This window comes from Sorex fumeus, unplaced genomic scaffold (assembly GCF_029834395.1).
Source record: "Sorex fumeus unplaced genomic scaffold, SorFum_2.1 ptg000009l, whole genome shotgun sequence".
Classification (NCBI taxonomy): domain Eukaryota; kingdom Metazoa; phylum Chordata; class Mammalia; order Eulipotyphla; family Soricidae; genus Sorex; species Sorex fumeus.
Window position 1 is genome coordinate 30,701,347 of NW_026606066.1, and position 12,741 is coordinate 30,714,087.

General features: G+C 41.3%; 1 protein-coding gene across 1 annotated transcript in view; it reads right to left on the reverse strand.

Annotated features, from left to right (window-relative positions):
- The window catches only part of PDE11A (phosphodiesterase 11A), a 461,319-nt gene that overhangs the window by 42,409 nt on the left and 406,169 nt on the right, over window positions 1–12,741 (reverse strand). Inside the window, exons 17-18 of the mRNA XM_056110237.1 lie at window positions 6,865–6,928; window positions 3,514–3,588 (exon numbers count right to left, since the gene is read on the reverse strand). Of these exons, the coding sequence (XP_055966212.1) occupies window positions 3,514–3,588; window positions 6,865–6,928 (139 nt within the window). The remainder of the gene's footprint in view (window positions 1–3,513; window positions 3,589–6,864; window positions 6,929–12,741) is intronic.

Here is a 12,741-nt window from a genome sequence, read left to right on the forward strand (position 1 = left end):
GATAGAATGGAATAGACTGGGAGAGATTGTTAACAGCTATTTCGAATAGAAATTTCTTATATTATTTTTTCAGAATTGGGTGTTACATCAGCTATTCTGTATATATTTCAATAAGGCTTTCATTAGCAAATTCTTAACTATATACCTAGCAGCAGACAGATAGTGGTGAGAGGAATCTTCAATACCTTCAATTTATAAGTCTTCAGTCTTTAAACTATTCTAAAAGTTAGAAATTTTAGTTCTATTTTTGGACAAAGATACAGTAAAGAAAACTATGCTTTGAAATTGGATTTTTCTTTTATTCTTTTGTTTTGTGGGCTGGAGCGATAGAACAGCGGTAAGGTGTTTGCCTTGCACAGGGCCAGCCAGGTGACCCGTGTTTGATTGCGCCGCCCCTCTCAGAGAGCCTGGCAAGCTACCGAGAGCATTCCGCCCGCAAGGCAAAGCCTGGCAAGCTACCAGTGGCGTATTCGATATGCCAAACACAGTAACAACAAGTCTCACAATGGAGACGTTACTGGGCCCGCTCGAGCCAATCGATGAACAACGGGAGGACAGTGCTACAGTGCTTTTGTTTTGTGGCCACACCTGGCTATGCTCAGGGCTTTCTACTGGCTCTGCGCTCAGTGATCAATTCTGGCAAGACTTGAGAAATCACATGGGGTGCAGAAAATCAAATCGGTTGGTCACCTGCAAGGCAAGCTCCCTAACTGCTCGCTATCTCGCCCACTGAAATTGGATTCTAAAGGGGGTTGCTTGTTTCTGCCTACTGAAACCCAGGGAGAAGGTTTTATTCTTAGAGAAGAGCTAGGTCATGGACTCCACTCACCCTTTTTAATCTGTCCTCTCAATAACATGGGGCAAACATGTCATTTTATTATTTAAAAAAAATTTTTTTATTGAGGTACCGTAGTTTATAAAGTTATTTACAGCACCCAACTTTACAATCAGCCATGATCAAATTCCATGTGTACAGTTTTCCTGACCTCAACCCCATCATGCCAGTATAAGAGATCACTCCCACCTGGGCTCTGGGGCCATGTGGGGTGCCAGGGACTGAACCTGGATCAGCCGCAATGCAAGACAAATGCCATAATCGCTATCTTATCACTTTGGCTCCTACCACATCATTTTAACATATCTATATAAGGCAGATCCCTTTGGTGGGGAGACATTGGAAAATCCTTCAAACTTCAGACTTAGGAAGGAGGGTGAGAGTAGGTTGGGTAGAAATTACTAGTTGCAAAGGTTCACGATACGATAGTAGGGGCTACAACAACAACAACAAAAAAGTACAGCAGGTGAGGTGCTTGCCTTGCAAGCTGGTGACCCGGCTTTGATCCTTTGCAATTCCATATGGTTCCTCAAGCCTGCCAGGAGTGATCCTTGAGCTCAGCACTAAGAATAAACCCTGAGCACTGCTGAGTGTGACCCACGCACTAACCTACTAACCAAAGAGAACAAGATGGTGGCTTACATGTTTTAGTTGCAATGTTTGATCACACACTTCATCTGTGATGCTCCTACACACCTGACATCCACCAGAGATCACACCCTGTGGGGTAGTTCTGGGAGCCCCGGACAACACGACTACCATGATTGCACTTGCTATAGGTGGATGGTAAAGGGGATTGACCCCAGAGTCTGCTTGCAAGATTGGTTCTCTGATATTGAGCCAACTCTTAAACCAAGTGTTCAATGAGGTAAAAAATTTTATTTTGGAAGAGATTTGTAAGCAAGAGGTACTTGGGTCATGTTAGGTTTTACATGTTTACTATGTATCAAAGCCTAGTTTCTTTATTTTATTTATTTATGTTTGTTTTTCTGTTTGTCCCTAGTGATGCTCAGGGCTTACTCATGTCTCTATGTTCAGGAGTCACCCCTGGGGGGGGTGGGGTCAGAGAAAACAGGTGTGGTATGAGGAATTGGTGAGTGGTATGCAAGAACTTTATCTCTATATATATAATCTCTGTGGTCCCTAATTTCATTTTTTTAACATTTAAATTTTTATAACCAAATTTGGTGGCATCAACAAAAAAATAATAAAGCTTTAAAAGCAAGATACATGTAGTACCTCATGGTGTTTCACTAATAAAAATTAAAAAAAATAAAAGCAAGATACATAGATACTGCTATGTAAATGAAATTCAATTGGTGAATGTTTTAACCTACATAAAGTTCTGCCATTTTATAGGTAAGAAATATGTTAAGAACAGCCGAAATAATTAAGACAGTGAGTTCTGACTTAAAGGTAAAATTATTGAAGCTGAATAGTTGTACTGCTTTTCCATGTTTTTAAATGTCAGTAAAGAAGGGTGTCTTAAAAGCTGGAGCTTTTATTAAATACCTCCACATGTTCAAAACTCCACTGACTTGAAACCTTACAAACATACTCGTGGCTGCTGATGTGTCATGGGCCTCAGATCTTCTGGGCTATACCAGGCTTTCAAATACTTCGAAAAATTTTGAGTTATTGGAGCACAAATTTTTATGGGATCACTTGTTAATAATAAGGAGGGTCTGGGAAGACACCCCAATGGGCTAGAGCATGTAGTTCACATGCAGGAGTCTGGGTTCAATCCTCAGCTTCACACGGTTGTCCAAGCACCATCAGAGGCTATCCCAAGCACAGAGATGGGAGTGGCCTCTGAATATTACTATGATATAAAAGCCCCCACCCTCATCTGCCAAAAAGGGAAAAGGGTCAGGGGAGATGGATCACCTCTTGGGAGTCCCCCTCAAGAAGAACAACAAAGAAGTTGTCAGCTCTGAGAATGCTAAGATCTGTCTTTCGTATTCTCGTGAATAAAAATGGCATAGTCCAAGCCTACAGCAAATTTTCAAATAATAATTGAATGGACTAATCCAATACAAATAACATTTCAATCAGTATAACCAAACTCCCCAGGTGAAACTTTTCATTTTGTAAACCAAGAAACAGAGGCTTGAAATGATTTGCTTTAGGGATTTTGCAAAGCTTGAAATTGAAAAATAAAACCTAAAATATCCATTAGGTACTGCAACTAACCATTCTAGCTCTTCAAGGCTGGACAGCCTGCTTTTCGATTATTTTTTCTTTCTGTATTTCTATTCCAAAGTGGCCCTTGGCCACATACATGCACTCGGCTCTGAGTTATTCAAATGCCACTTTGCATTCCCTCCCTGCTTTCTCCACTGTGGATGCTCAGGGGATGCTTGTGAAGTAGCTCAGCACTCTTAGTCAGAAAACCTGAGTGGTTAGCATCTAATTAATTAAAGGTTTAAGCTTTCAGGAGGACTTCCTTAAATTCATCCTCAGCCTTTGCCATTTTAAAATCATGAGCTGGAGTTATTTTTGAAAATGTCATGCAGGAGGTAAGCACGGGGCCAGATATTGGGTAAAGTGCACACCTTTGTGTGTGTGTGTGTATGTGTGTGTGAGGCCCAGCAGGGTTTGGTCCCCGGTTGACCCAACTTCCTCTGGCTCCAAAACAATAACAACAAATACAAGTGAAGCTCAAAGAAAGGACTTACAGAAGGAGTGAGTTTGAGTTCTGCTCTTTCCCGGTCTCCTTGTTCAAAGAACTCACTGGTTACAAGTTCAGCCACCTGAAACATTTTTCATTTATGGTTATGTATAGCTTTTTATGAGACCAAGACTTTATTTTCTCCCAGAGGTTCTGGAGTATCATACCTTACCTGCATACTTTCAATCTTTATTCCTCCTAACAACCCTATTTTCACATTCTCCATGCCTTTCTCCCTCTTTATCTCCATAAGCCTATGTGTAGAAGTGAGCACAGTTCTACATTCCACAATTCCCAAAAGTCTTCTCTACAATCTATCTCAAATGTCACTGTAAGGAAGGCCTTCCCACGTGAGGAAGTGACGGGTGGTCCAAGTTGTAGAAATAAGCGCCTTAATTCACACAAATCCTTCATAATTACCCTGCCTTATGAAACTTCAAACATGTCACTTTAACATGAAAACTAATGTTCAATTGGAGGAGTTATTAATAAACCATCCACTTTGAATTATTGGACTGTGAGGTGAGCATAAATATTGAATGCAAAGTACTGCTCTAAGAAAGAAACAGAGTGGGACAAGGAGGGAGTGAGATAGAGAAGAAGAATGAGGAGGAACAGAGAAAAAAAAAGAAATCCTAAAATATGTGACTATAAATATAAAAATGTTATAAGCACCATGACTTATATTACACAGAAGCAAAATACTTGGTGCAATTCTCACAGAAATAAATCAGATAATGTATTTTAAACACATACTGGGACTGGAAAGATAGAATAGCAGGTAAGGTGCTTGCTGTGCATGTGGCTGACCCAGTTTGATCCCAGGAACCCCATAAGGACCCTGGAGCATTGCCAGGAGTAAGCCCTGAGCACAGCCAAGTATAACCCAAGGTAAAACAAAACAAAACAAACAAAAAAACCCAAATGCATAGTATTAGGAGAGGACTTTGGAAAATAAAGTTGTTAGTAACATGGGAAGATTGCCATTGTCTATGTTCTGCTAGGTATGAAAAGTGAACCAGAAAAGAGTTATTTCTAGAGATAAAAGATGAAGCTGACTTTCTTAGCTCCAAACTATAAAAACCAAAAGGAGGTATGTTTTTTCACAACAAATGCCAGTGAAGACTCAGATTTGCAACAAGAATCAAACCAAGTTTATGATCATCCACCCATTGTTAAATATTTTGAATAAATTAAGTGGCACACAGATATCCTTTCAACAAGACTAAATTTCTAAGAACAATGATATAAATGGTTCTTTCACTTGGTGCCTGTCAGATCCCAAGTACTAGAAATCAGGGAGAGAAAGAGAGAGAGAGAGAGAGAGAGAGAGAGAGAGAGAGAGAGAGAGAATATGCATGTATGTTATATTTCTTTGTTCCTGATGATTAAGCAAAGAAATTAAAAACGTATAAAGAATTGAATGTTAAAGTGTCTATTGCCAACCAGAAATCACCAGACTCAAAGTAAATGACTAAATGTTTAAGAAAGTTTTTGTACCAAACATCACAACTATGTGATGACTATATTTTGGGTAAATATAAGTCTTTAATTTGCATCCTAGCTGGATATAGAATATGGACCATCCAGATATCTTGGACTTGATACTGTAACTAGAGGGATGCTTGAACCATCTTTCTTGGGGACATAAGTATATTTTCCTAGAAAGAAGAAAAGTGAATTGCATTTTTTAAATTTTTTTATTTATTTTTTGCTTTTTGGTTCACGCCCAGCGATGCACAGGGGTTACTCCTGGCTCTGCGCTCAGGAATTACCCCTGGCGGTGCTCAGGGGACCATATGGGATGCTGGGAATCTAACCCGGGGGAGCCGCATGCAAGGCGAACGCCCTACCTGCTGCGCCATTGCTCCAGCCCCCGCCTTTTAAAAAAAATTTTTTGAAACTGCAGTAGCCATGTTTTCATTAACTATTTCTGGATTTCCAGTTTCTAGGTACACAGAAAGATTATATGTAGTGGTTGGAAGGCTCCTGTGACAAGTTCTAATCAGTGAATTGTTATTCATGTGGGTGATGGTGGGGTAATTAATACCACCTTCTTTTATGAATGTGTAAGTGTTCTCTGAGCCTCTTTTTTTAAGGACAATTTGATTGGATTTATGGCCCACCTGTATACTCCAGGATGCTTCTGCTGCTACTGCTGCTAATGATGGTCCTTAGACTCTTTTCCTTTTAACGTATTGTTCATTGGTTCCAAAGGCTAGGATTTGGTATCTTTGCATTTCTATTATTAACCCAACTATAGTAACTATATCTACCTCAAAAGGGGTCTTGAGGATTTAATGAAATATAATACAAATGAAGCATTCATTCTTAATTAACTATTTAGTGAACAAATATTACTTATTTTTATAAGACAGCATCTAATTTTACTGAAGCACTGAACCTTAAGATACCCTGTTATGATAACCTTTCAGCATCTGTATCGCAAACTACAGTGCCCAAAAGGAGGGAGGGAAGAAGAGAGAGAGAGAGAGAGAGAGAGAGAGAGAGAGAGAGAGAAGAAAAGTGCCTACCATAGAGGCAGGCTGGAGGGTGGGGGTGATGGGAGGGAAACTGGGCACAATGGTGCTGGAAAATGTACACTGGTGGAGGAGGGCCGGGTGTTGGAACACCGTATGACTAAAACCTAATCATGAACAGCTTTGTAAGGGTCTATCTCACAGTGATTCAATTAAAAAAATCTATTAAAAAAAGATACCATGTTATTATTTTAGACTCCACAGCATACCCAGTAGGTGCCTCATAAAACTTAAAGAGTTAGTAACCTCCAAGTACTATGAGTAATCAGAACTTGAAGTTGGATGGTTACAGAACCAAAAACAAATTCTTAATCTGGAACTAACACTTTATGGTGGTGAAACCAGATGGGTAGAATGGCATAATTTTTGGAACAAATTAAACTGCACATTTGATCAAAAAAATCTTCTGATCTCTAACTTGTCTTAAAGAAAATGGAATTTCCTTTTACCTTCCTATTTTGTATGTGTCTCTATCTCTGTGTGTCTGTGTGTCCATGTCTTTGTGTTTAAAATTCCAGATCTTTTGCTTACTTAAAAACAGTTTTTGAAAGTACTGCTATTAGAAATGGTCAGTGTTATCTGGGTCTAGTGTGTCAAAGAACCTTAGCATGAGAAAAAAAATGACTCAGTGGTGGCAATAAAGAAAGACTCATGCAATATAGTATGTGGTGTGGAAACCTCCTGCTATTTTTAACACCATGTTAATACTGATGCAAATTAACTAGGGTTTCAGAGCCTGGTAGCAGGAGGCTCTGGGAATATTGTCCCCTACTTTCCAGTCCCTACTCGGCTGAGCCCTGCCATTAATCACCACTTGCCTGTCTGGAGATCTCCCACGGTTTGGTCACGGCTCCAAGGTCACAGGCTGTCATTAACATTGATCTGAAAAACAGAACCCAACAAAATCCTGAATCATCTATTGTTGCATTTCTAAACAAACCACCTCAGATACATACATAAATAAAATGGGAATGGGCCAGTTCTACAAGGAAGCTCTGTGCAGAGTCCCCGCCTCGAGCATCACTGTCACGTGGCTGCACAGCTTAGGAAGACAAAGCTGGCTCAGACCCTCGGTGGCCCTTTTGTTTTGTCTGCAGCAGCTCAAGGAAGGCGGAGCACTAGTTTCTCCACACCTGAGCTAAGCAAGTTTAAAATAGCTTTTAATGGAAGATGCTTTTGTTTTTTTACAATAAATAAGGGAATGAGTCCAGCACGCATACGAATATATATGCATATATATACATATTTATATTTATATATATAAAATGTGCTTTGTCAAGTATCACTGATTCAAGGATGGAGGAGCTTCTACGGGCAGAGAAGCACAGAACACATTAGGGGCTAATTTCATCTGTTCTGTATAGCTAAGATTTTCCCGGAGGATTCAAGCTACCAGCAGGATACCTGGTTATACCCCCATCTTATAATCTTCATGAAGAAGAAATATACATGAGCTTTTATTCATCTGGACACACCGAAAAAATCAAAGTTGCTTTTTTGAGCGAGAGATTTCTATGGGATTTACCAGAATTCCTACTAAGCCAGGGAGCTGAAGATAAAACTTAAAAGTGCAGGTTGCTCTGGTGTTTCTAATTCGATGTGGTGGGAGGGGAAACCATGAGCCACATTCTGTCCCAAATCTACTTGCTTTGTACTAAAACCAATCTAGGTGATGAAAAGGAACAAGAGTTTCAAGCAGAGGAAGCAGGATTAGGCTAACTGCTAGGGAAGAGAGGGATGTGTTGTTAGAAGTCAGAGGGCTTGCTCAGGTCAGAGGTCAACATTTCTGAATCCTGGAAAGTGGTCTGCTGTCCAGATGGTGGAGCTGCCTAGGTGGTGGCGGGGGCACTGACAGGCACACGGCAGCCATAGCCCTCAATCAGGCAGCGTGGACCCCCAACCATGCCACTGCTAAGCACTAGCGTATGGAGAGAGATGCATCAGTCTTGTCTCCACATTCATTCTGATCTTGTAACAAGTTACTCGCCATGCTCCCTGTGTGCCCAGTTCTTGTACTCAGAGCTTTACCATCTGGCTACCACTCTGACCCACTGCTATCTAACTGAGTCCTCAGCAGCTCTCAGAGATGGATGCTGTTAACGCCTACTTTAGTGAGGTGGATGGAAGCAGGGAGAGACTAACCTTCCCAGTGTGAGCCAAAGATTCAGGAGTTTTTATCAGCAACCCCTAAGAGTCTCCCCCCACCCCCCTTGTTACATCTGATGCATCTCATTTTGGGTTTGGCTGGTGCTTCAGGGGGACCAGATGAAGTACTACATTGTACTTTGTGTCTCTCTCCAGGACAGGAAATAATCTCTGTGTGAGGTTGCCTACTTGTATCACAAGTTGGGTAATTACCGAGGTTCCAGCTGCTTGATAACACAAAGCTTACTTCTCAGATTCATATCATCATCAATCAATCAAAGAGCTGATCAAGAATCTTCTAGGTGTTCGGATTATGGTAATTTAAATAGCTACCATTTATTGAGCAGGCACTACAGGGGGTTGGTGAGGGGTTCACATAATCACTTTATGAGGTAGGGATGCCATTATTAGCTGCATTTTACAAAGTGTCTTTTTCCTTTGATCAGAGGTTAAGTCACTTATGCAAGGTTACACAGCTTAAAAGAATGGAAGCTAGGAAGGGATCGATGGAGTCTGAGCAAGTCACTACTTTCAGTGAATATTCTGAAGTTAAATAGAGAAGGAGTATGGAAAAAGGATGGAAGATAGGATCAGATTTGATCTTACTATAATGGTCCAGGTTGATGCATGCACAATTAAAGGTTAATGGGCTGATTTGAAACTTTTATATCAGTTATTTTGATATTTAACAACAACCTCATTGTTTAGTGTGGACATCAGCAAAAAGATTTTTCTCAGGGTGAAAGATCTCATTGTTTAGATGACTGGCATATAGAAAGAATGAAAAGCAAACAAACTCAACATTGATTTTATTACTGCTTTAAAATTGTCTGCAGTGATATTCCCCAGAGGTCCCCTCCCTGCTTGGTGCAGTGTTTGAGCCTAACTATGAAATGAAGGAGGAAGGAAGGAGTGGCATGCAAAAGGGGTGAATGGAGACACCCCAACCACCAGAATAGCCCTATTTTACATAAAAAATTTCCAAATGAGATTTTTTCCATATATTTGAAATTTCCTGTTCAAAAAATGAGTAGACCATTGTAGGAAAATATCCAGGTAGAAATGGGGAATGAGCCTGAATTTTATTTATGTAATTTGGGCACTGTGATTTATAAATTGTTATTAAGATTTCATACATAAACTATTCCAGCACCATGCTCTCCACTATTGTCTCAGGTTCCTCGTCCGCCCTCTTAGCTCTATGGTAAACTTCCTGCTGAAGACAAGCTCTCAGTTTCTGTTGCCTTTGAGCATTTGTTATTTTCCTATTCTGTTTCTTCACAACCTGGGTATGAGGGAGACTCAGTGTTTGTCCCTCTCCTGACTAACTTCACTCAGCGGGATGATACTCTCCAGCTCCTTCATGTAGCAGGAAATTTCATGGTTCCATTTTTTTTCTTAGAACTGAGTAGTATTCTATTGTGTCTATGTACCTCAATTTCTTTATTGAGGCACTTGGCTTGTCTGGAATTTTAAAATCATGCCTAAAAGAGGTCTGAGACAAGGGCAGGAGTTGTAGGCAGAGGGTGTGTCGGACACTGTTTTGCCAGGAAACAGGGACTAAAAGACAGGTGTGGGGAGAGCTACACTCAGGGGACCAGGAAGGAGGAAGGATTTGGAAAAGAGGAAGATGGAAGAGTCAGGAGAAAGTAAAAAATCTCAAGGAATAATGGGAAAGGAAAAGTCAATGCTTTAGTGGGCTCTGCAGAGATCAAGGAAATTGAGAACAAAGATCCTGGGATCTGCTCCTGAGGCTGTAACCTGTGACTTTTGGCAGGAATAGCAATCACATTTCCCAGACTCCATTTCTCAGTCAAGAAGTGACTAAATCCACCCCGTGAAGTCCTTACCTTGGGACATGGTGAGAAGTGGACCTAGAAAGAATGTTTAGTCATGTACTTGAGGGAGTGAGTCAATTTAGATGGACATGTAAACGTCTACTTTCTTTGAAAACAAGGAATTCTACACCAAAGAGATTTTCTCCTAAGGGAAAATACACATATATAGATGCTTTCGAAATGGTCTGGAAAGATACAGCAATTTGATAACAGATTACAGCTGTGCTATGCGGCTGTGTGGGAATTGGGAGTGGAGCTTGAAGGAGATTCAGGGGGTTTATATATAATGATTTAATCTGTTGCAGAAAGTATGTTCCCATAATTGCTCATGGAAGCAAAAATTATTTGCAAAGAAAGAAATCTTGTACATGATGAACTATCTTCAGTGCACTGTGGTCTGAAAAGGTAGTTGACAGAATGTCTATCTTCCTGATTCTGTTGAGGCATGCTTTGTGGCCCAGCATATGGTCTATTCTGGAAAATGTTCCATGTGCACTGGAAAAGAATGTGTATTCTTTTTTTGGGGGATATAAATCCTATATAGATCTATTAGCCCTCCTATTTCTTCCATCAGAGCCATTATTTCCTTGCTCACTTTTAATCTTCTTGATCTATCCAGAGGCGATAAGGTGGTGTTGAAGTCTTCAACTACTATTGTGTTGCTCGCAATGTCCTTCTTAAGATCTGTTAGCAGTTTTTGTAGGTATTTGGCTGGTCCCTCATTGGGTGCGTATATGTTTAGGAGTGTAATTTCTTCCTGCTGTACATATCCCTTTTTTTTCATTCATTCATCATCCTGTTATTCATCGATTGCCTCGAGCAGGCCCCAGTAACGTCTCTTTCATCCTAGCCCTGAGATTATATTCAAGGCTCTTTAGGAGAATGAGACCCATCATTGTTACTGGTATTTGGCATATTTGGTGCGCCACAGGCAGTTTGCCAGACTCTGCCCTGTGGGCAGGCTGTATTCGATAGCCTGCAAGTTTGTCCAAAGTAGGAATGAGACAATATGATGTCATAAAAAAAGTTCTGATAAGATGTCGCGCGGCCGCAAATGCAGCCGCGCAGTTCCGGGAGCTGGATTTTATAGTCTCTGAGTCTTGGCCGCTGATGGGATTACACGGCGCCAGGGGGCCAGGTGGTGGGTGTGACCCCCGCCTACTGGAATTTGGAGGATCTGGGTGGAGGATGCTCGACTCCAATCCGAGTAGGCTTGGAGATCTCGGTCCCGGAAACCGCGTGGATTTGTCCCTCTGCCAGTACCTTCATGTGTGCGGAGAGTGGTCTCAGCATGGTGGTGGCTGGTCCTGGAGGTCTTCAGCTGCCGGAGCCCTGGTCGGGGTGGGGAGGAAAGCTCAACCCGCATATCCTTTGATTAATAAAAAATGGCCTTCTCTGTCCCTTCTAATCTTTTTCAACCTGAAATCTATGTTGTCTGATACTAGTAAGGCCACTCCAGCTTTTTTGAGGGGTTGTTTGCTTGCAGGATTGTTTTCCATCCTTCAACTTTGAGTCTGTTTGGAAAGAGAGAGCAAAGTGGAATGCCCTGCCACAGAGGCAGGGCAGGGGAGGAGTGTGTGTTGGGGAGGGCTACTGGGATCATTGATGGTGGTGAATGAGCACTGGTGGAGGGATGGGTACGCAATCATTGTATAACTGAAACCCAAGCACATAAGTTTCTAAGTCTAGAACTATACCTCATGGTGTTTCACTAATTAAAAAAATTAAATGTGGGAGCCAGAGAGATGGTACAGTGTATACAACTCTTGCCTTGCATGCAGCCAGCCTATTCTATTCCCAGCACCACACACTGTCCCCTGAGCTTGCCAGGGCTGACCTCTGAGCACGAAGTCAGGAGTAAGTCCTGATCCTGATTTGAGTGTGGCCCACCCAAATAAGTAAATATATTTTTAATGTTGAAAGTATTTTAATGGCATTATTTTTTTCATTTAGTAATAAGAACAAGATTGATTTATTTATGTATTATATAAATCTCAAATAAATAAAAATATTGCAAAATTGAAAAAAAAAGAAAGAAATCTCCTTCCTAATGCTAAGAGGCATGATGGAAATATGGTATTCATTGATGGGAAGGAGAAAAATGATGATGGAAACTTGTGGCCAACAGTGGGGATGATGTTTTGACAAAGGAGATGGAAGCATATCTGGGGGCCTAGAAATGTTGACATGCAAACAACAACAACACACCCAAATTTGGAAACTTCTAGGCAAAGGAGAATGACGGATAGAGTAAGGCTGGGTTTGGGTTTGAGGATAGTTGTAGGGAAGATGAAATAAGGACATGATGGAAGTGCTAGTGCTGAGACGAGTAGCCCCTCCTCAACACACATGCACACACCAGAAAGGACAAAGAACCCCAAAGGAGAGGGGTTCTCAGGAAAGAATGTAGAAAGAGTGTAGAGACAGAGGAGTGGAGTGGGGTTGGGATAGAAAGAGAGGAAAACATGAGGAAGGATCAGCTGCAGAGAAGCGGGTAGCAGAAGTCTTGAAAGATGTAGGTAAACACGTGGCTTGTGGTATTTTCCTGGGTGCCTGGATGCAGAGCCAACTCAGTGAGCCCAGAATCCTCTGCAGCTTTTTTGGAAACATATGACCAGCTTGGGGACAAGGAAAAGACAGCAGGAGGCTGGCAATGGGTGAGGTGGCGACAAGTCCTGGGCATGAGAAAAAGGAAAAAAGGCGTGTCCCTGA